Genomic DNA, 24851 nt, shown 5'->3' on the forward strand with positions numbered 1-24851 from the left:
CAAATATAACTTAGGTTACAACATGAGGGATCATACTTACGCATCCCTCCAATTTCTTAACTTAACTAGGTCATCTGTTTTTGAAAAGGTTCGGTGTTTCTTTGTTCCATTTGACAGGAGTCAGGCTGTTAAATAATTGGGCCATATACTCCAAAGCCTCTAATGCAACCACAGAGACGTCCTCGCCCTGTATGAAAGAAAACAAAGTTTTAGGCATTACAATGTCTCATAAATTCCATGGTTAAACTTCAAATTGATCATTTTGAAATTGAAAATAATCAAACTCTCTAGTTTATTCTATCCAAATCTTGCTACATGATACACTTCAGTATCTTCCCTGTGTGTTCTCATATCAATATCAAAAAGTGCACTGTATTGGAATAGTATCCACAAATGAAACATTGTGGTACAGAGAGTGAAGGCATTGGTTACATAAAACGTCCTATAATAAAATAAAATAAATTGACGTCTAATAATGAGATATATCAAGCATCAAATTGTACACATCAAATAGTGGACAGGTGAAAAAATGTGTGTGCTGTTGCATGAATTGCGTCCACATGCACAGTTCAGATGCTGCCGTGTATAAGCAGAACAGAACAGAGTCAGGTGGATAATCAACCATTTCAAGGCTAGCATGAATATTTGAATTTTTCGTCGCTCGGAGAGACTAGCAGGCCTGCAAGTATAAACCAATTTACCAATGTGTTGTGATAACATTATCGTAGGTTAATCATTTTTGAAATCCTCATGAGTTTAGTTCAACTACTGTCTTACCTCATCAGAAGCCAAAATAAGAAACGTTTATGACATTGTTTGAAACCATGTAAATGTTTTAAAAAACCACACAAAAAACACGGTACAGCTTCCAAATGTAGTTCAAACTAGCCCGTAGCTTTAATCTCGTAGACGTAGATGGACATTCCTTTCATCCTTCGTTCTTTGACAATGATTACTTTTCTCCAACCCCAAATCTCAGCTATTGAGAAAAATAGTGGTTCATTGACCGTTTTGGTATTGTTTGAACAGCAGATTGCTCCTTTAAAAAGTCAGTCTATAAACAAATTAATGCATGAAAGAATGAAAGGATGAATGACTGAATATATAAACGATTTAATAAAAATGATGAGAGAATAATTATTTGATTTTATTATAAAGGAATAACTTCATAGCCTTCACATATAAATGTCAGTCAACCATGTTTATAAATAAATAATTCAGTCAGTAAATATATCAGCTGTCAATCTATTAGCCGGGATCAGAAACATGTCACATGTCTCCAATGATGATTATGTGGTTCTCCAACAGACCTCTTCTTCCTCATGGCTTGACTCTGCTGTCGAGGAATTTCTTGAACTGCACCAGGTTGTCGCGAACCTCCACTCGCGTGATCTCCCATGCGCATGCGCTATGTTCCTGGAGAGCACACAATATATATACAATATATATATATATATTTTATGTCTTCACTCAACTCAACCACAGCAGGTGCGCTGCCAAGGCGTCCTATGACACCACAAAGGCGCTTGGAAGTTCCCAGTTTTATATGTGATTTGTGGCAGCAAAATGCATCCTATTTGTGGTGATTTACAATTTGCTCAGATTCATTTAGCCTCTATTCGAGAGCATTTGATATTTGACCCACCCAGTGGCGACCGGTTTTCAAACCGTACCCTACCTGTTTTGAGCCCCATATGTTTAACTACAACAACAAAAAGATTAGCCACAACAGCAGAAAAATGTACATTTGTTCAACTTTTTTGTTGTTGTTGCCTGTTTTACTTGTTATTTTGGCATCAATAAGTTTCACATATCAGTTTGTAAACAATGTAGAAAAACAACAACAATCATTGAGTTAATAAAGCTGCATACAAAAATGGTCTCTTTTTTGCTTTCTTGAGTAAGACAAGTTACCATCGAATATTTTTAGATCGTTCATTGTCTGCATATATGCCCCGTTTTTTTATCCTTCGGTTCTGACTTGGTGTACAGGGAAAACACTGTGAAGAAGGTTGAATGATTCCCTTGATAAGCCCCAATTTTCAAACGGTGACTCTTAATTATGCTATTGTGAAATGAATCATGAAAAACGTAAAGATAGTGAACAGTTTTCATACATATCTATGCAAAGAATTACATTGGAGCAATGCATTTCATGATAACAGAATACACTGTGCACCTTTGCATTCTATTCGGCGAATATTACTCCTAATACGTTATTGATTGTGGAACTCCATTTCCTAGATGGGTTGGAACCGTAGAATTAGCAATTCTAATAATGTAATAGTATCTCCATGGTTGGAACGGAAGTTGTATAGGTGCTCAAAGTACACTGTTCAAAACAGGCCAGCCCTGTCCAAACCAGGCCAGCCCTGTCCAAACCAGGCCAGCCCTGTCCAGTGATAAAACACACTTAATTGAAAAAAAGCATTTGAATATATCTACATTTTGCGAAGATACATTTGACTTGTTTTAATGGCTTTCCTTTATGGATTAGTAGGCTGGCTATAGGACTAATTGTACTGCCATCCGTGCATATGTCCTGAGCATGTTTAATACAAATCTTAATGTCCGCTATGGGGGTGCCACAAGGTTAAATTCTTGGGCTGACTCTTTTCTATGAATATATCAATGATGTAGCTCTTGCTGCTGATGATTCTCTGATCCACCTCTACGCAGACGACACCATTCTGTAGACATCTAGTCCTTGTTTGGACACTGTGCTAACAAACCTCCAAACGAGCTTCAACGCCATACAACACTCATTCCGTGGCCTCCAACTGCTTTTAATTGCTAGTAAAACTAAGTGCATGCTCTTCCATCGATTGCTGCCGCACCCTCTTGCATTAATAGCAACACGACTCTGGACGGTTTTGACTTAGAATATGTGAAACAACTACAAATACCTAGGTGTCTGGTTAGCCTGTAAACTCTCCTTCCAGACTCACATTAAGCATCTCCAACCCAAAATTAAATCTAGAATCGGCGTCCTACTTCACAACAAAGCCTCCATCACCCATGCTACCAAACATACCCTCGTAAAACTGACAATCCTACCAATCCTTGACTTCGGCGATGTCATTTACTAAATATCCTCCTACACTCTACTTAGCAAACTGGATGTAGTCTATCATCGCGCCATCCGTTTTGTCACCAAAGCCCCATATACTACCCACCGCTGCGACCTGTATGCTCTCTCTGGCTGGCCCTCACTACATATTCGTTGCCAAACCCACTGGCTCCAGGTTATCTATACGTTTTTGCTAGGTAAAGTCCCGCCTTATTCCAAATCACAGGTCACCATAGCAACACCCACCCTTAGCACGCCCTCCAGCAGGTATATGCAGGTATATTTCACTGGTCATCCGCAAAGCCAACACTTGCTTTAGCCGCCATTCCTTCCAGTTATCTGCTGCCAATGACTGGAATTAATTGCACAAATCACTGAAGCTGGAGACACATGTCTCCCTCTCTAACTTTAAGCATCAGCTGTCAGAGCAGCTTACCGATCACTGCAGCTGTACACAGCCAATCTGTAAATAGCAAACCAAACTACCTCATCCCCATATTATTACTTACCCTCTTGCTCTTTTGCACCCCAGTATGTCCACTTGCACATCATCATCTGCACGTCTATCACTCCATTGTTAATGCTAAATTGTAATAATTTTGCCTCTATGGCCTGTTTATTGTCTTATCTCCCAAACTCTTCTACATTTGCACACACTGCACATAGATTTTTCTATTGTGTTATTGACTGTACGTTTGTTTATGTGTAACTCTGTGTTGTTGCTTTTGTCGCACTGCTTTGCTTTATCTTGGCAGTGTCGCAGTTGTAAATGATAATTTGTTCTCAACTGGCCTACCTGGTTAAATAAAGGTGAAATAGAAAATAACTACATAAAATCACACCTTGGACTTGGATACAGAATGAGCACTGAGATTACCAATATTTAAAAGTATTTTTTATTTTATTAACTTAACATTTGATGAAGAGCAACAAAACGCACGATTTTCAAATAGATAAATAGATTCATAAATAGGCCTACATCAATAAATAACCTTGATAAATAAATACATAAATAAATACATGTATAATATTGCTGTTTGACATTGCACATTGCATGATTGTAGAATAGAAGGCTTTAAAAATCAAGCACAATTGTAAAACACATTAGTAAAAAAAGATCTGCAAGTTCAAATTCATGTTCTGTTGGACCACAGAAGGCTGTCAGAGTTGTGTTTCAGAATGAATTCTAGGGTGTACAGGAGTTCTTTTCGAACCACTTCCCAGGCGCAGTAACTGAAATTCTGTGAAAATAAAAATAAATTGTTAGGGCAATATTATCCTATGTAGAGATATTATCAAAACAAAGTGTCTATTTGTTTTCAACCTATATCCTACCTTTTCTTTTAAAACTGCTGCAATGTTCCCAAAGTATGTCTTCAGGCCCTCTGCCCTGATGGGATAATCACTTGTATCCACACTGCTCATCTGCCAGAAAGGAGGAAAGAGACAGGCGATGAATAATAATTAAAATGCATCCATTATAGTGCATTTGCTTGTACCCTAGTTTTTATTTTATGACTGCCGCGATGTTCCTAAAGTAGGTATTCAGCATCTTTGCCCTGACTAGATAACCACACTCCCCATCATCTGACACAAGAATAAAATAATTCAAATGTCACCATACCACACTTAAACAGTTAAGCTATCTGTATTGGCCTAGGTAGGTACTCACACACTCGCTCTCTTCAATCTGACGGTAGATAATGTTCTGAAAATACTCCAACTTCTGTTGGTCCCACATTGTCGGCAGTTCGTCAGTTCCGAACAATGTGTCGATGTTCTTCAATGTCTCATAAATAGCCTTAGCAGCACTGCTGCTCAACTGAAACGGACAACAACAATAATTTCAATTACCATAAATGGCCGTGTAAAGTGTTCTACTTTCTAATCCTAACGGTTGCAAATACTCTTTCATGCTGTAAAGAACTCTTGAATATGCTCGCTTGCCCTTACCTGTGGCGCCCCGGAGGTTGCAAATGAGGTGGCTGGGAATGCCATGAAGACATTCTCCTGCAGGCACTCCAGAGGAAAATGACCGCCCTGAAAGAAGGAGAAAACACATTTTTCATGTTGAGCTATTCAGTTAAACATAGTTGGATAATACATCTCAAGTCAAAAGTAATTTATAAAATCTACCATGTCTCTCAGTAGGTTGTGGGTTGTTCGCACCAGCTGTCCTTGTAGCTGGCAAGGCATGGGCATCGAGAAAACCTGCGCGAGGCAGAGGAAGGCGCTCATCCAAGTGATAGTCTGAATTGCCATTCTTATGGTAGTTAGATGATCTGCAACAGATGGTCATTGTTAGTTGAATATAATCCTGAAAATAATTAATTAATTGAAGCCCGAAGAAATGATCAAATGATAGCATGTTGTTGACTTACCTGTTGCCAGTATATTGCAAATTTCCTCCAGTCAGAATTTGGTTTGTGTTCTGATCCCATATCTGCGGATTATCTTAAATAGTGAGGATTGAATGGATGTACAAAAAGTGAAAGGCTGTCTCGCTAAATTAAGAGTTGAAATGAATGAATTTGGGAAAGTTTTGCCAAGTGAACCGCAAGACCGGATTTCTCTTTTCGTGTGCTCCACTTCCCTCTCATCATGTTTCGAGTTTTCCTTCATAGGAGGAACATTTTCCTAAGTAGGTTAAAAAAAGAACTCATAGAGAGAGAGAGAGCGAGAGAGAGAGAGAATAGAGAGAGAGAGAGAGAGAGATAATCGACCCCTTAATTTTACAATGCGTGCAGTAGACCTCTTTATGTCTTTATAAACACCAATATTTATCTAATAGCACTTTTATGAACTAAGGGAAGACCTACTACAATGTTTGTTTTTTAATCACAAACCTGCTATTAGCATGTTTGTGTGTTTCTCACTCTATGTGACACGCGTTCGTGCGTGTGAATGTGACAGAGGGAGTGAGAGATTATGATTTAAAATGGCTCTCGTTCTGTTTGCATCTTCTGTCATTAATCCCATTCATGTCGATACATTCGAATGAAACTGTTGATAATAACTGACGATTAAATAGAAATCATCCAGCATTTGATGACGTCTGTATCTGAATAATCAGGCTAACATTACCATTTGACTATTTATTACTTACGAGAGACTAAATAAACCAATGTGCTAATTAATGTGTTTTGATAACATTGTCGTGGGTTTAGTAGAAAAATACCTAATTCCTAATAACACTATTTTTCATCGTCTTGGATATGCTTAGTTAAAGGGGCAATTTCTGCGAATGCTACATTTAATTTAGGACTTTTAACTGAATGATACACAGGCTACCCATTGACTCTTGGATAATATATAACTTTTAAAGGCACAATGAGCTCAGTTCACGTGTCTTATCCTCAACAGAACCCAAAATGTACTTTTTTATTACATTGTTTGAGACAATATACATCTAAACAAACACTGTATAGCTTAAAAATGTATTTGAAACTATAATGTTGATCTTTTGGATGGTCATTACTTGAATCAATAGCTCTCTGACAGCGGTTACTTTTCTCGACCCACATCCCTCATTTCCCAGAATAGTGGTTGAGTGACCACTATGGTGTTTAATTTAACTGTAGATTGCCTATAAACAAATGAATGCATGAGACTGAATGGATGAATAAATGGATGACTGAATATATAAATGAATGGAAAAAAACTATATGATAATAGATGCATGTATTATGTCATTTAATAGTGTTATAATACATAAATACAAAGCCTTCACATATAAACATATCAGTCAGTCAGTAAAAATATCATCCATCTATCTATTAGCCAGCCTCAAGGACATGTCACATGTCTCCAATGATGATTATGAGGTTGTCCAACAGACCGCTTCTTCCTCACCGCTTGACTCTGCAGTCGACTTCGGCACAACTTGACCATGGTGTCAAGGAATTTTTAAAACTGCACCAGTTTGTAGCGAAGCTCCTCTCCCACGATCTCACATGCTCATGCGCTGTTTTCCTGGAGCGCATACAAGACATGCATTTTTTTCAGTCAACTCAACCACAGCAGGTGCTGCGCCAACGCATCCGACGACACACAAAAAAAACGGCGCTTGGAAGTTCCAAGTTTCAGCGAAATTCCTCCGATTTGTGGTGATCTAGAACTTTTCCTCTGATTAATTTAGCCTATTTTCGAGTGCATTTGATATTAGAAACCTTCTGTATCAAGATTGTGTTCAGCTTGTTGAAATACGTTTTCAGAGACCCTTTGCCTGAAGTCACTGACACTCCATCTCCAGAGGATGCCCCAACACCACACCCGACCTGAAGACAATATAAAATGGTTGTGAGTGAATTAGTTCCGTCTTAAGAAAAGTACATAAAACAAATATATCGCTTAGATTAAATCACAAAATAAAGACCTGTGCTAATTATTGTCTGCCCCCCAAATATAACTTAGGCTACAAGATGCGGGATCATACTGACGCATCCCTCCAATTTCTTAACTTAACTAGGTCATCTGTTTTTGAACAGGTTCAGTGTTTCTTTGTTCCATGTGACAAGAGTCAGGCTGTTAAATAATTGGGCCATATACTCCAAAGCCTCTAATGCAACCACAGAGACGTCCTCGCCCTGTATGAAAGAAAACAACGTTTTAAGCATTAGGATGTCTCATAAATTCCATGGTTAAACTTCCAATTTATCATTTTGAAATGGAAAAACATCAAACTCTCTAGTTGATTATATCCAAATCTTGCTACATGATACACTTCAGTATCTTACCTGTGTGTTCTTGTAAACATGCTCTGGAAACATACGCTCGAATTTTCTTTACGGAAACAGAACTGGAAATTGTCCACCCTGAAATAAAGTCATATCAATATCAAAAAGTGAACTGTATTGGAATAGTATCCATAAATGAAACATTGTGGTACAGAGAGTGAAGGCATTGGTTATATAAAACGTCCTATAATAAAATAAAATAAATTGAGGTCTAATAATGAGATATATTGAGTATCAAATTGTGCACATCAAATAGTGGACAGGTGAAAAAATAGCGCACTAGTGCATGAATTGCGTCCACATGCACAGTTCAGATGCTGCCGTGTATAAGCAGAACAGAACAGAGTCAGGTAGATACTCAACCATTTAAAGGCTAGCATGAATATTTGAATTTTTCGTCGTTCGGGGAGACTAGCAGACCTGCAAGAATAAACCACTTTACCAATGTGTTGTGATAACATTATCGTAGGTAAAACACTTAGGTAAAACACGGTACAGCTTCCAAATGTAGTTCAAACTAGCCCATAACTTTAATCTCGTAGATGGACATTCCTTTCATCCTTAGTTCTTTGACAATGATTACTTTTCTCCAACTCTCAGCTATTGAGAAAAATAGTGGTTCATTGACCGTTTTGGTATTGTTTAAAGAGCAGACTGCTCCTTTAAAAAGTCAGTCTATAAACAAATGAATGCATGAAACAATGAAAGGATGAATGACTGAATATATAAACGAATTAATAAAAATGATGAGAGAATAATTATTTGATTTTATTATAAAGGAACAACTTCATAGCCTTCACATGTTTATAAATAAATCATTCAGTCAGTAAATATATCAGCTGTCAATCTATTAGCCGGGATCAGAAACATGTCACATGTCTCCAATGATGATTATGTGGTTTTCCAACAGACCTCTTCTTCCTCATGGCTTGACTCTGCTGTTGAGGAATTTCTTGAACTGCACCAGGTTGTCGCGAACCTCCACTCCGTGATCTCCCATGCGCATGCGCTATGTTCCTGGAGAGCACACAATATATATATATATTTTATGTCTTCACTCAACTCAACCACAGCAGGTGCGCTGCCAAGGCGTCCTATGACACCACAAAGGCGCTTGGAAGTTCCCAGTTTTATATGTGATTTGTGGCAGCAAAATGCATCCTATTTGTGGTGATTTAGAATTTGCTCAGATTCATTTAGCCTCTATTCGAGAGCATTTGATATTGGACCCACCCAGTGGCGACCGGTTTTCCAACCGTACCCCACCTGTTTTGAGCCCCATATGTTTAACTACAACAAAAAAAGTTTAGCCACAACAGCAGAAAAATTACATTTGTTTAACTTTTTTTTGTTGTTGCCTGTTTTACTTGCTATTTTGGCATCAATAAGTTTCACATATCAGTTTGTAAACAATGTAGAAAAACAACAACAATCATTGAGTTAATAAAGCTGCATACAAAAATGGTCTCTTTTTTGCTTTCTTGAGTAATCAAATATTTTTAGATCGTTCATTGTCTGCTTATATGCCCCGTTTTTTAATCCTTCGGTTCTGACTTGGTGTACAGGGAAAACACTGTGAAGAAGGTTGAATGATTCCCTTGATAAGCCCCAATTTTCAAACGGTGACTCTTAATTATGCTATTGTGAAATGAATCATGAAAAACGTAAAGACAGTGAACAGTTTTCGTACATGTCTATGCAAAGAATTACATTGGAGCAATGCATTTCATGATAACAGAATACACTGTGCACTTTTGCATTCTATTCGGCGAATATTACTCCTAATACGTTATTGATTGTGGAACACAATTTCATAGATGGGTTGGAAGCGTAGAATTAGCAATTCTAATAATGTAATAGTATCTCCATGGTTGGAACGGAAGTTGTATAGGTGCTCAAAGTACACTGTTCAAAACAGGCCAGCCCTGTCCAAACCAGGCCAGCCCTGTCCAGTGATAAAACACACTTAATTGAAAAAAAGCATTTGAATATATCTACATTTTGAGAAGATACATTTGACTTGTTTTAATGGCTTTCCTTTATGGATTAGTAGGCTGGCTATAGGACTAATTGTACTGCCATCCGTGCATATGTCCTGAGCATGTTTAATACAAATCTTAATGTCCGCTATGGGGGTGCCACAAGGTTAAATTCTTGGGCTGACTCTTTTCTATGAATATATCAATTATGTAGCTCTTGCTGCTGATGATTCTCTGATCCACCTCTACGCAGACGACACCATTCTGTAGACATCTAGTCCTTGTTTGGACACTGTGCTAACAAACCTCCAAACGAGCTTCAACGCCATACAACACTCATTCCGTGGCCTCCAACTGCTTTTAATTGCTAGTAAAACTAAGTGCATGCTCTTCCATCGATTGCTGCCGCACCCTCTTGCATTAATAGCAACACGACTCTGGACGGTTTTGACTTAGAATATGTGAAACAACTACAAATACCTAGGTGTCTGGTTAGCCTGTAAACTCTCCTTCCAGACTCACATTAAGCATCTCCAACCCAAAATTAAATCTAGAATCGGCGTCCTACTTCACAACAAAGCCTCCATCACCCATGCTACCAAACATACCCTCGTAAAACTGACTATCCTACCAATCCTTGACTTCGGCGATGTCATTTACTAAATATCCTCCTACACTCTACTTAGCAAACTGGATGTAGTCTATCATAGCGCCATCCGTTTTGTCACCAAATCCCCATATACTACCCACCGCTGCGACCTGTATGCTCTCTCTGGCTGGCCCTCACTACATATTCGTTGCCAAACCCACTGGCTCCAGGTTATCTATACGTTTTTGCTAGGTAAAGTCCCGCCTTATTCCAAATCACAGGTCACCATAGCAACACCCACCCTTAGCACGCCCTCCAGCAGGTATATGCAGGTATATTTCACTGGTCATCCGCAAAGCCAACACTTGCTTTAGCCGCCATTCCTTCCAGTTCTCTGCTGCCAATGACTGGAATTAATTGCACAAATCACTGAAGCTGGAGACACATGTCTCCCTCTCTAACTTTAAGCATCAGCTGTCAGAGCAGCTTACCGATCACTGCAGCTGTACACAGCCAATCTGTAAATAGCAAACCAAACTACCTCATCCCCATATTATTACTTACCCTCTTGCTCTTTTGCACCCCAGTATGTCCACTTGCACATCATCATCTGCACGTCTATCACTCCATTGTTAATGCTAAATTGTAATAATTTTGCCTCTATGGCCTGTTTATTGTCTTATCTCCCAAACTCTTCTACATTTGCACACACTGCACATAGATTTTTCTATTGTGTTATTGACTGTACGTTTGTTTATGTGTAACTCTGTGTTGTTGCTTTTGTCGCACTGCTTTGCTTTATCTTGGCAGTGTCGCAGTTGTAAATGATAATTTGTTCTCAACTGGCCTACCTGGTTAAATAAAGGTGAAATAGAAAATAACTACATAAAATCACACCTTGGACTTGGATACAGAATGAGCACTGAGATTACCAATATTTAAAAGTATTTTTTATTTTATTAACTTAACATTTGATGAAGAGCAACAAAACGCACGATTTTCAAATAGATAAATAGATTCATAAATAGGCCTACATCAATAAATAACCTTGATAAATAAATACATAAATAAATACATGTATAATATTGCTGTTTGACATTGCACATTGCATGATTGTAGAATAGAAGGCTTTAAAAATCAAGCACAATTGTAAAACACATTAGTAAAAAAAGATCTGCAAGTTCAAATTCATGTTCTGTTGGACCACAGAAGGCTGTCAGAGTTGTGTTTCAGAATGAATTCTAGGGTGTACAGGAGTTCTTTTCGAACCACTTCCCAGGCGCAGTAACTGAAATTCTGTGAAAATAAAAATAAATTGTTAGGGCAATATTATCCTATGTAGAGATATTATCAAAACAAAGTGTCTATTTGTTTTCAACCTATATCCTACCTTTTCTTTTAAAACTGCTGCAATGTTCCCAAAGTATGTCTTCAGGCCCTCTGCCCTGATGGGATAATCACTTGTATCCACACTGCTCATCTGCCAGAAAGGAGGAAAGAGACAGGCGATGAATAATAATTAAAATGCATCCATTATAGTGCATTTGCTTGTACCCTAGTTTTTATTTTATGACTGCCGCGATGTTCCTAAAGTAGGTATTCAGCATCTTTGCCCTGACTAGATAACCACACTCCCCATCATCTGACACAAGAATAAAATAATTCAAATGTCACCATACCACACTTAAACAGTTAAGCTATCTGTATTGGCCTAGGTAGGTACTCACACACTCGCTCTCTTCAATCTGACGGTAGATAATGTTCTGAAAATACTCCAACTTCTGTTGGTCCCACATTGTCGGCAGTTCGTCAGTTCCGAACAATGTGTCGATGTTCTTCAATGTCTCATAAATAGCCTTAGCAGCACTGCTGCTCAACTGAAACGGACAACAACAATAATTTCAATTACCATAAATGGCCGTGTAAAGTGTTCTACTTTCTAATCCTAACGGTTGCAAATACTCTTTCATGCTGTAAAGAACTCTTGAATATGCTCGCTTGCCCTTACCTGTGGCGCCCCGGAGGTTGCAAATGAGGTGGCTGGGAATGCCATGAAGACATTCTCCTGCAGGCACTCCAGAGGAAAATGACCGCCCTGAAAGAAGGAGAAAACACATTTTTCATGTTGAGCTATTCAGTTAAACATAGTTGGATAATACATCTCAAGTCAAAAGTAATTTATAAAATCTACCATGTCTCTCAGTAGGTTGTGGGTTGTTCGCACCAGCTGTCCTTGTAGCTGGCAAGGCATGGGCATCGAGAAAACCTGCGCGAGGCAGAGGAAGGCGCTCATCCAAGTGATAGTCTGAATTGCCATTCTTATGGTAGTTAGATGATCTGCAACAGATGGTCATTGTTAGTTGAATATAATCCTGAAAATAATTAATTAATTGAAGCCCGAAGCAATGATCAAATGATAGCATGTTGTTGACTTACCTGTTGCCAGTATATTGCAAATTTCCTCCAGTCAGAATTTGGTTTGTGTTCTGATCCCATATCTGCGGATTATCTTAAATAGTGAGGATTGAATGGATGTACAAAAAGTGAAAGGGTGTCTCGCTAAATTAAGAGTTGAAATGAATGAATTTGGGAAAGTTTTGTCAAGTGAACCGCAATACCGGATTTCTCTTTTCACTTCCCTCTCATCAGTTTCCTTCATAGGAGGAACATTGTCTTAAGTAGGTTAAAAAAATGAACTCATCGGCTCAAACGAGAAGGAGAAGGAGAGAGAGAGAGAGAGAGAGAGAGAGAGAGAGAGAGAGAGAGAGAGTATCGACCCCTTAACTTTACAATGCGTGCAGTAGACCTCTTTATGTCTTTATAAACACCAATATTTAACTAATAGCACTTTTATGAACTAAGGGAAGACCTACTACAATGTTTGTTTGTTAATCACAAACCTGCTGTTAGCATGTTTGTGTGTTTCTCACTCTATGTGACACGCGTTCGTGCGTGTGTATGTGACAGAGGGAGTGAGAGATGATGATATAATATTGATCTCGTTCTCTTTGCATCTTCTGTCTTTAATCCCATTCATGTTGATACATTCGAATGAAACTGTTGATAATAACTGATGATTAAATAGAAATCATCCAGCATTTGATGACGTCTGTATCTGAATAATCAGGCTAACATTACCATTTGACTATTTATTACTTACGAGAGACTAAATAAACCAATGTGCTAATGTGTTTTGATAACATTGTAGTGGGTTTAGTAGAAAAATACCTAATTCCTAATAACACTATTTTTCATCGTCTTGGATATGCTTAGTTAAAGGGGCAATTTCTGCGAATGCTACATTTAATTTAGGACTTTTGAATGAATGATACACAGGCTACCTATTGACTCTTGGATAATATATAACTTTTAAAGGCACAATGAGCTCAGTTCACGTGTCTTAACTCAACAGAACCCAAAATGTACTTTTTTATTACATTGTTTGAAACAATATACATCTAAACAAACACTGTATAGCTTAAAAATGTATTTGAAACTATAATGTTGATCTCTTGGATGGTCATTACTTGAATCAATAGCTCTCTGACAGCGGTTACTTTTCTCGACCCACATCCCTCATTTACCAGAATAGTGGTTGAGTGACCACTATGGTGTTTAATTTAACTGTAGATTGCCTATAAACAAATGAATGCATGAGACTGAATGGATGAATAAACGGATGACTGAATATATAAATTAATGAAAAAAAACTACATGATAAAAGATGCATGTATTATGTCATTTAATAGTGTTATAATAAATAAATACAAAGCCTTCACATATAAACAAATCAGTCAGTCAGTAAAAATATCATCCATCTATCTATTAGCCAGCCTCAAGGATATGTCACATGTCTCCAATGATGATTATGAGGTTGTCCAACAGACCGCTTCTTCCTCACCGCTTGACTCTGCAGTCGACTTCGTCATAACTTGACCATGACTGTCAATGATTTTTTTTAACTGCACCAGTTTGTAGCTAAGCTCCTCTCCCACGATCTCACATGCCAACGCATCCGACGACACGGCGCTTGGAAGTTCCAAGTTTCAGCGAAATTCCTCCGATTTGTGGTGATCTAGAACTTTTCCTCTGATTAATTTAGCCTATTTTCGAGTGCATTTGATATTGGAAACCTTCTGTTTCAAGGTAGTTTTCAGCTTGTTGAAATACGTTTTCAGAGACCCTTTGCCTGAAGTCACTGACCCTCCATCTCCAGAGGATGCCCCAACACCACACCTGACCTGAAGACAATATAAAATGGTTGTGAGTGAATTAGTTCCGTCTTAAGAAAAGTACAGAAAAAATAAATATATATCGCTTAGATTAAATCACAAAATAAAGACCTGTGCCAATTATTGTCTGCCCCCCAAATATAACTTAGGCTACAACATGAGGGATCATACTTACGCATCCCTCCAATTTCTTTTAACTTAACTAGGTCATCTGTTTTTGAACAGGATCCGTGTTTCTTTATTCCATGTGACAAGAGTCAGGCTGTTAAATAATTGGGCCATATACTCCAAAGCCTCTAATGCAACCATAGACACGTCCTCGCCCTGTATAATAGAAAACAACGTTTTAAGCATTAGGATGTCTCATAAATTCCATGGTTAAACTTCCAATTGATCATTTTGAAATTTGAAAATAATCAAACTCTCTAGTTTGTTCTATCCAAATCTTGCTACATGATACACTTCAGTATCTTCCCTGTGTGTTCTTGTAAACATGCTCTGGAAACATGCGCTCGACTTTTCTTTACGGAAACAGAACTGGAAATTGTCCACCCTGAAATAAAGTCATATCAATATCAAAAAGTGAACTGTATTGGAATAGTATCCATAAATGAAACATTGTGGTACAGAGAGTGAAGGCATTGGTTATATAAAACGTCCTATAATAAAATAAAATAAATTGAGGTATAATAATGAGATATATTGAGCATCAAATTGTACACATCAAATAGTGGACAGGTGAAAAAATGTGTGTGCTAGTGCATGAATTGCGTTCACATGCACAGTTCAGATGCTGCGGTGTATAAGCAGAACAGAACAGAGTCAGGTAGATACTCAACCATTTAAAGGCTAGCATGAATATTTGCATTTTTCGTCGCTCGGAGAGACTGGCAGACCTGCAAGAATAAACTAATTTACCAATGTGTTGTGATAACATTATCGTAGGTTAATCATTTTTGAAATCCTCATGAGTTTAGTTCAATTACTGTCTTAACTCATCAGAAGCCAAAATGAGAAATGTTTATGACATTGTTTGAAACCATGAAAATGTTTTAAAAAAAACACAAAAAAAACACGGTACAGCTTCCAAATGTAGTTCAAACTAGCCCGTAGCTTTAATCTCGTAGATGGACATTCCTTTCATCCTTCGTTATTTGACAATGATTACTTTTCTCCAACCCCAATTCTCAGCTATTGAGAAAAATATTGGTTCATTGACCGTTTTGGTATTGTTTGAACAGCAGACTGCTCCTTTAAAAAGTCAGTCTATAAACAAATAAATGCATGAAAGAATGAAAGGATGAATGACTGAATATATAAATGAATTAATAAAAATTATAATTATTTGATTTTGTTATAAAGGTTTAAATACATAGTCTGCACATATAAGTGTCAGTCAACCAATGTTTATAAATAAATAAATATATCAGCTGTCAATCTATTAGCCGGGCTCAGAAACATGTCACATGTCTCCAATGATGATTATGTGGTTTTCCAACTGACCTCTTCTTCCTCATGGCTTGACTCTGCTGTCGAGGAATTTCTTGAACTGCACCAGGTTGTCGAGAACCTCCACTCGAGTGATCTCCCATGCGCATGCACTTTGTTCCTGGAGCGCACACAATATGTATGTATTTTTTTTTTCAACAATCAACAGGCAGTTCCAAAATGCAGGTCTTTTAGCCTAGCTCGGTCATTTCAGTGGTGTTGTGGCAGCCAGCCACAAACAAACACTACACAAGAAGTTGGAAATCGCAAATTCAGCAATGAGTGGTTTGGAAGGAATCTGTGGCTATCTGCAAGCATTTCAAAGCAGTTACTAGCCTGCTAGTGGGTGTGGGTGTGTGGTAAATCTGGGTTTAACGTTCCCTTTTCCACGTTTAAAGGGATAAACATTCAACACTGGCCATGCTTTCAATACAGCACGACTTCTGCAGTGTTCAAAACAACTGGAAACTCTGAACTGTGAAATGTCAGACTTCAGAGCGTTCAAGACAACTCGAAACTCTGAAAAAAACTATCTGTGCCTGGGAAAATACGTTTTGAACGGTCATCTAACTCAGAATTGCAAGTTGGGAACTCGGGCCTCTAACGAGAGCTCCGATGTGAAGATTACTGACGTCATGTTAAGACATTGTTTTTTTCTGAGTTCCCAGTTGTCTTGAAAGCACCATAAATCCAAACAATTCCAGACTTGAATGACTTTGAATTTGCCCTCTAAGGACCACTGCGCCTTTTTTTGCGCCACCTTCCTGTTCACGTGAGCACAGCACAACAAGGTGAGTTCAAAAATGTACTGTATGCTTGTACTGTATGCTTCTGCATAAAAAAATGTAACATGCCAGGGAGATATGTATACTGTAGCTAATAAAGTAATACTACGTGTATATTGTTTAGTGAGCTGTTAGTAGGTCATGTTTATTTAACAAAAATAATTCACCTTTAATTAACCAGGTAGGCTAGTTGAGAACCAGTTCTCATTTGCAACTGCGACCTGGCCAAGATAAAGCAAAGCAGTTTGACACACACAACAACACAGAGTTACACATGGAATAAACAAACATACAGTCAATAATAAAGTAGAAAAATCATATACAGCATGTGCAAATGAGGTAGGATAAGAAAGGTAAGGCAATAAATAGGCCATGGTGGCGAAGTAATTACAATATAGCAATTATTAACACTGGAATGGTAGAATGTGCAGAAGATGAATGTGCAAGTAGAGATACTGGGGTGCAAAGGAGCAAGATAAATAAATACAGTATGGGGATGAGATAGATGGGCTATTTCCAGATGAGCTATGTACAGGTGCAGTGATCTGTGAGCTGCTCTGACAGCTGGTGCTTAAAGCTAGTGAGGGTGGTAAGAGTCTCCAGCTTTAGTGATTTTAGCAGTTCGTTCCAGTCATTGGCTGCAGAGAACTGGAAGGAGAGGCGGCCGAAGGAAGAATTGGCTTTGAGGGTGACCAGTGAGATATACCTGCTGGAGCGCGTGATATGGGTGGGTGCTGCTGTGGTGACCAGTGAGCTGAGACAAGGTGGGGGCTTTACCTAGCAGAGACTTGTAGATGACCTGGAGTCAGTGGGTTTGGCGATGAGTATTAAACGAGGGCCAGCCAATGAGAGCATACAGGTCAGAGTGGTGGGTAGTATATGGGGATTTGGTGACAAAATGGATGGCACTGTGATAGACTGTATCCAATTTGTTGAGTAGAGTGTTGGAGGCTATTTTGTAAATGTCATCACCGAAGTCGAGGATCGGTAGGATGGTCAGTTTTACGAGGGTATGTTTGCAACATGAATGAAGGATGCTTTGTTTCGGAATAGGAAGCCAATTCTAGATTTAATTTTGGATTGGAGATGTTCAATGTTAGTCTGGAAGGAGAGTTTACAGTCTAACCAGACACCTAGGTATTTGTAGTTGTCACCATATTCTAAGTCAGAACCGTCCAGAGTAGTGATGCTGGACAGGCGGGCAGGTGCGGGCAGCGATCGGTTGAAGAGCATGCTTTTAGTTTTACTTACATTTAAGAGCAGTTGGAGGCCACGGAAGGAGAGTTGTAATGGCATTGTATCTCGTCTGGAGGTTAGTTAGCACAGTGTCCAAAGAAGGGCCAGAGGTATACTGAACTATGTCGTCCGCGTAGATGTGGATCAAAGAATCACTCGCAGCAAGAGCGACATCATTGATGTATACAGAGAAGAGAGTCGGCCCAAGAATTGAACCCTGTGGCACTCCCATAGAGACTGCCAGATGTCTGGACAACAGGCCCTCCGATTTGACATACTGAACTCTCAGAGAAGTATCAGAGAAGTAGTTGGTGAACCAGGGTGGCAATCATTTGGGAAACCAAGGCTGTCGAGTCTGCCAATAAGAATGTTGTGATTGACAGAGTCGAAAGCCTTAGCCAGGTCGATGAATACGGCTGCAGAGTAATGTCTCTTATCGACTGCGGTTATGATATAATTTAGGACCTTGAGCGTGGCCGAGGTGTATCCATGACCAGCTCTGAAACCAGATTGCATAGCGGAGAAGGTGCGGTGGGATTATAAATGATTGGTGATCTGTTTGTTAACTTGGCTTTCGAAGACCTTAGAAAGGCAGGGTAGAATAGATATAGATAGGTCTGTAGTAGTTTGGGTCTAGATTGTCTCCCCCTTTGAAGAGGGGGATGACCGCGGCAGCTTTCCAATCTATGGGAATGTCAGACGATGCGAAATAGAGGTTGAACAGGCTAGTAATAGGAGTTGCAACAATTTCGGCAGATAATTTTAGAAAGAGAGGTTCCAAACTGTCTAGCCCGGTTGATATGTAGGGGTCCAGATTTTGCAGCTCTTTCAGAACATCAGCTATCTGGATTTGGGTGAAGGACTAGTGGGGGAGGTTTGGGCGAGTTGCTGTGGGGAGCGCAGGGCTGTTGACCGGGATAGGGGTAGCCAGGTGGAAAGCATGGCCAGCCATAGAAAAGGGCCTATTGAAATTCTCAATTATAGTGGAGGAGGTGCTCTATTCTCCATGGACTTTACAGTGTACCAGAACTTTTTGAGTTTGTGCTACAGGATGAACATTTCTGCTTGAAAATGCTACCCCTAGCTTTCCTAACTGCCTGTGTATATATTAACTTCCCTGAAAAGTTGCATATCACGGTGGCTGTTCGATGCTAATGCAGAACTCCACAGGATGTTTTTGTGCTGGTCAAGGGCAGTTAGGTCTGGAGAGAACCAAAGGCTATATCTGTTCCTGGTTCTTCATTTTTTGAATGGGGCATGCTTATTTAAGATGGTGAGGAAGGCACATTTAAAGAATAACCAGGCATCCTCTACTGACGGGATGAGGTCAATATCCTTCCAAGATACCAGGGCCAGGTCGATTAGAAAGCTAGCTGCAGTGTTTTAGTGAGCGTTTGACAGTGATGAGGGGTGGTCGTTAGCAGACCCATTACGGATGCAGGCAATGAGGCAGTGATCGCTGAGATCTTGGTTGAAAACAGCAGAGGTGTATTTGGAGGGCAAGTTGGTTAGGATGATATCTATGAGGGTACCCGTGTTTACGGATTTGGGGTTGTACCTGGTGGGTTCATTAATAATTTGTGTGAGATTGAAGGCATCAAGCTTAGATTGTGGGCATCATGCTTAGATGCTTAACACCCCGGATGGCCGGGTGTAATCCTACGGTTCTGACAAGGTGTACAGGGCAAACACTGTGAAGAAGGTTGAATGGTTCCATTTATAAGCCCCCATTTTCAATGGGTGATTCTTAATTATGCTATTGTGAAATTAATCAGAAAAACGTCATGAAAGTGAACAGTTTTCATACATGTCTCTGCAAAGAATTACATTGGAGCAATGCATTTCATGATAACAGTAAGCAATTATTCAGCCGGAAATATTGAATATGAAAAACAAATAACTCTGTAATATAGTGGTGCAGGGCTCTGCCTTATTAAATGAGGGCCATGTTCAATATAACTATGGACATTGCACACCATACTTTCAGACTCTGTGTAGGGATAACCAAAATCGTTTTTTTGAAGACCCATTGTTTCAATAGGTGTTTCACAGAGGCCACATTTTGCTCACACATTTAGTCTGTAGACTCTCTTTTAATCAGGGACTGCAATTTTAAACACATGGCTGCTCAGCGTTTACATTGCACATCCTTGAAATCAAAGTAGATGTTATTAATAGAGAGACTGATAGTGTTGAATGAAGTATAAAGTTTGGCCATTTCACCTCACTGCTTGTATTAGTATGTATTATGGATCTTCCTGGGGTCCAGCAAAATTAAGGCAGGTCTGGTTGCTCCTCTTTACACATCACGAACCAACAAATATTATTTAAATCAACAACAAAGGAATCGCTACAAATATTATTGTATGACCTGTTATGCACTACATTAGGCCCAGCCTTCTGGTTTTCCTAAATATGGCTACTATATTGTGATCACGTCGTCTGATGGATTTGCATACTGCTTTTTAAACACATTTCTGCAGTATTCGTAAAGATATGCTCAATACATGCTGATGATTTCAATCCTGTGCTGTTTGTAACTACCCAGGTAGGTTGATTGACACGCTGAACCAGGTTATTATTGATTTTGTTAACCATGTTTCATAAGGTACAAAGTTAACGTGGGCTATCTGTAACACTTTACTGGGAGGCTTGGCAGAGGTAGACATGCTTGATTTGATTTGGGTAATTTATGTTAGTGGAGGGTGAGCTGCACACGGTGGACTTCCTGCTAGGGTACACCACCTCAGTGCTAACAGTAGAACTCTGGTACATAGGAATATGATTGCTGCATACAATAGCTGTAGGATCATTCAGGGCAGTAAGAGCGACATACTTACATGTTGTCTTCCAATACCCCTGGGATAATATACATTTGCTGATGCATTATGATAACTCAGCAACACAATGGTAGGGATTAAATGAGCTGGGCTTGGGTTAGTGAATTCACTGTGCACCTTTTCAGTCTATTCTGTGGATATTGTTCCTATTACGTTATTGATTGAGGAACACAATTTCATAGATGAGTTGGAACCATAGAATTAGGAATTCTAATAATGTAATAGTATCTCCATGGAATGAATGAAAGTTGTATAGGTGCTCAAAGTACACTGTTCAAAACAGGCCACCCTGTCCAGTGATAAAACACACTTAATTGAAAAAAATAATTTGAATATACAGTTGAAGTCGGAAGTTTACAGACACTCAGATTGGAGTCCTTAAAACTAGTGTTTCAACCAGTCCACAAATTTCTTGTTAGCAATCTATAGTTTTGGAAAGTCAGTTAGGACATCTACTTTGTGCATGACACAAGTAATTTTTTCCAACAATTGTTAACAGACAGATTATTTCTCTTATAAGTTTACATACACTAAGTTGACTGAGCCTTTAAACAGCTTGAAAAATTCCAGAAAATGATGTCATGGCTTTAGAAGCTTCTGATAGGCTAATTGATATCATTTGAGTCAAGTGGAGGTGTACCTGTGGATGTATTTGAAGGCCTACCTGGGAAATTCAAAATAAATCAGCCAAGACCTCAGAAAAAAATGTGTTGACCTCCACAAGTCTGGTTCATCCTTGGGAGCAATCTGTTCAAACAATAGTACGCAAGTGTAAGCACCATGGGAACATGCATCCGTCATACCTCTCAGGAAGGAGACGCGTTCTGTCTCCTAGAGATGAACGTACTTTGGTGTGAAAAGTGCAAATCAAACCCAGAACAACAGCAAAGGACCTTGTGAATAAGCTGGAGGAAACAGGTACAAAAGTATATATATATATCCACATTAAAACGAGTCCTATATCAACATAAACGAAAGGCCTCTCAGCAAGGAAGAAGCCACTGCTCCAAAACCGCCATAAAAAAAGCAGAAGAACACCATTCGGACCGTGAAGAACAGGGGTGGCAGCATTATGTTGTGGGAGTGCTTTGCTGCAGGAGGCACTGGTGTATTTCACAAAATAGATGGCATCATGAGGCAGGAAAATGATGTGGATATATTGAAGCAACATCTCAAGACATCAGTTAAATTGGTCGCAAATGGGTCTTCCAATTGGACAATGACCCCAAGCATACTTCCAAATTTGTGGCAAAATGGCTTAAAGACAACAAAGTCAAGGTATTGGAGTGGCCATCACAAAGCCCTGACCTCAATTCCATAGAAAATTTGTGGGCAGACCTGAAAGAGCGTGTGCGAGCAAGGAGACCTTACAAACCTGACTCAGTTACACCAGCTCTGCCAGGAGGAATGGGCCAGAATTCACAAAATTCGTTGTGGAAGGCTACCAGAAACATTTGACCCAAGTTAAACAATTTAAAGGCAAGGCTACCAAATACGAATTGAGTGTATGTAAACCCACTGGGAATGTGATGAAAGAAATAAAGCTGAAATAAATCATTATCGCTACTATTATTCTGACATTTCACATTCTTAAAATAAGGTGGTGATACTAACAGACCTAAAACAGGGAATTTTTACTTGGGTTAAATGTCAGGAATTGTGAAAAACTGATTTTAAATGTATTTGGCTAACGTGTATGTAAACATCAAACTTCGAATGTAAATATCGGCTAGGATATTAGCGATAACAGGCTATACGCGAGCTGTGCTTTCAAGTGCTAATAACTTTGCGTGAACCGATAAAAAAATTCGGATAACAATATTGTCAGTCTAAATAAAATCCATACTTCTTAAGGAATGTATCCATATAAGACATTACTTTTGTGGGTTTCCTTCAAAGTTAGTCCGAAATATTGTTCCGCAGCTCCGGAAAGTCCTCTGCTGTTGCGCTTCAAATGAAAAGTGAATGGGAGACGTCAGCGTCACTACTCTGATCTTTCTACTTTCATTTTCACAATGACGTAACCAACGTTCACCCTACAGTTGTCTGCTGGTGATGCAATGTTCACAAGCAACGAGAACATGATTTGTTGGAACTTTCTATTGGTCGTTTTCTTTTCAAGTGGAAAATTAAGAATAATACGTGACTATAGTTCCTTGGTTTAGGCTACGATATCAGGATATTTTTCCTGAAGAGTGTTGACAGGGCTATAACCTACTGTTGTGTGTGTGTTTGTGTGTGTGTTTCAAGGCGTTGTGCACGTTTTTGAATGACTATGCAAGGTCAACTCTTGGCATTGGTTTATTTCTCCCTTTTTGTGTAGAATATTGGGATTAATTAATAATGTACAAAGCCTGTACAACTGTAAAGATCATATACTGTAAGGAAGTGGTCACCAAAACTGTCTTCAAGGTCCTGGAGACCAGCAGGAGGTGCAGGCTTTTGTTCCAACCCAGTACGATCACACCTGTTCCATCAGGGTCTTGATAAGATGTGGTTTCATATTGAAATGTCATATTGTAGGCTAAAATATGAGATGTAGCCTAATTATTCTGCTGGTCTTGCATTTATTCATAAAGCATCTCCGAGTAGGACTGCTGATCAAGGATCAGGACCCCCTCTGTCCATTCATTATAATCTAAAAGGCAAAATGTGTCCTAGAGCAGCACCCCTACTCTCAGAGATTATTTGTCAATACGGACCTTGGTGTTACTCGATGGAGCCTTAATTAATAGGCATTATGTATAAAATATGTCATCTTTCCTTGAGTGGCCCAGCCAGAGCCCGGACTCGAACCTAATCAAACATTTCTGGAGAGACCTAAAAATAGCTGTGCAGCGACACTCCCCATCCATCCTGACAGAGCTTGAAAGAATCCGCAGAGAAGAATGGGAGAAACTCCCCAAATGCAGGTGTGCCAAGCTTGTAGCGTCATACGCAAGAAGACTCTCAGCTCGGGGATACGATCTAGCAACCTCTCAGTTACTGGCCCAATGCTCTAACCACTAGGCTACCTGCCGCCACTGAATGCTTATGTAAATGTTATATTTTAGCTTTAATTGTTAATTTGCAGAAAAAAAATTGAAAAACCTGTTTTTGCTTTGTCATTATGGGGTAGTGTGTAGATTGACGAGGGGGGGGGGGGGAAACAACTTCTTTTGGCTTGAATCCCGCTAACAGGATCGATATGACAACAGCCAGTGGAAGTGCAGGGCGCCAAATTCAAAACAACAGAAATCTGTCACGGCTCCTCCTCTGTAGTGCAGGGGCGGTTCCTCCTGCAGGCAGAGGAGGGTCGTTAGTAATTGGAGTCACCTGGGCTCAAGGTATTTAAACTGTCACTAATCACCTCTCTCTCTCTCTCTCTCTTTGCTCCTCCAGGTATGAACCTGTTTTGTTTGTTCTTTTGTAGTTTTGTATAGTTTTCACTCAGTCATTCACACACACAGATTCACGCATCCCATGCACTTTACATACACCTTACATTATGATACTTCCACACCTCATTCATTTTTCTAAGTTTAAAGTTAATAGTTTTGTTTACAATAAAGAACATTTTGTAATTGGCCGATACCTGTTGTTCGCATCCCCTCATTTTTGCCACAGGCTATGAGCCGGTCTGTGACAAATCTCATAATTAAAATTCCTCAAACATAGAAGTATTTTACACCATTTTAAAGATACATTTATTGTTAATCGCACCACAATGTCCGATTTCAAAAAGGCTTTATGACGAAAGCACACCAAACGATTATGTTAGGTCTGCACCTAGTCACAGAAAAACAGCCATTTTTCCAGCTAAAGGAAATAGCATTATAAATATTCACTTACCTTTGATCTTCATCAGAATGCACTCCCAGGAATCCCAGTTCGACAAATGTTTGATTTGTTCGATA

The 24851-nt window shown here is 39.2% G+C and overlaps 2 protein-coding genes across 2 annotated transcripts; both read right to left on the minus strand.

Annotated features, from left to right (window-relative positions):
* Positions 1-4203: 4203 nt before the first annotated feature.
* Positions 4204-5332, minus strand: LOC139423900 (interferon alpha-7-like). The gene is made up of 5 exons (XM_071175539.1): positions 5207-5332; positions 5024-5110; positions 4743-4892; positions 4406-4495; positions 4204-4311 (listed from the first exon to the last, which is right to left on the minus strand). Exons 1-5 carry the CDS (start codon positions 5330-5332, stop codon positions 4204-4206), a joined length of 561 nt encoding a protein of 186 aa, XP_071031640.1.
* Positions 5333-11562: 6230 nt separating this feature from the next.
* LOC139423901 (interferon alpha-7-like) lies at positions 11563-12691 on the minus strand. Its single transcript, XM_071175540.1, has 5 exons — positions 12566-12691; positions 12383-12469; positions 12102-12251; positions 11765-11854; positions 11563-11670 (listed from the first exon to the last, which is right to left on the minus strand). The coding sequence occupies exons 1-5, from the start codon at positions 12689-12691 to the stop codon at positions 11563-11565; spliced, it is 561 nt and encodes a 186-aa protein (XP_071031641.1).
* Between the last annotated feature and the right edge of the window lie 12160 nt (positions 12692-24851).

Source organism: Oncorhynchus clarkii, chromosome 13, assembly GCF_045791955.1.
Source record: "Oncorhynchus clarkii lewisi isolate Uvic-CL-2024 chromosome 13, UVic_Ocla_1.0, whole genome shotgun sequence".
In the NCBI taxonomy this organism is placed as follows: Eukaryota; Metazoa; Chordata; class Actinopteri; order Salmoniformes; family Salmonidae; genus Oncorhynchus; species Oncorhynchus clarkii.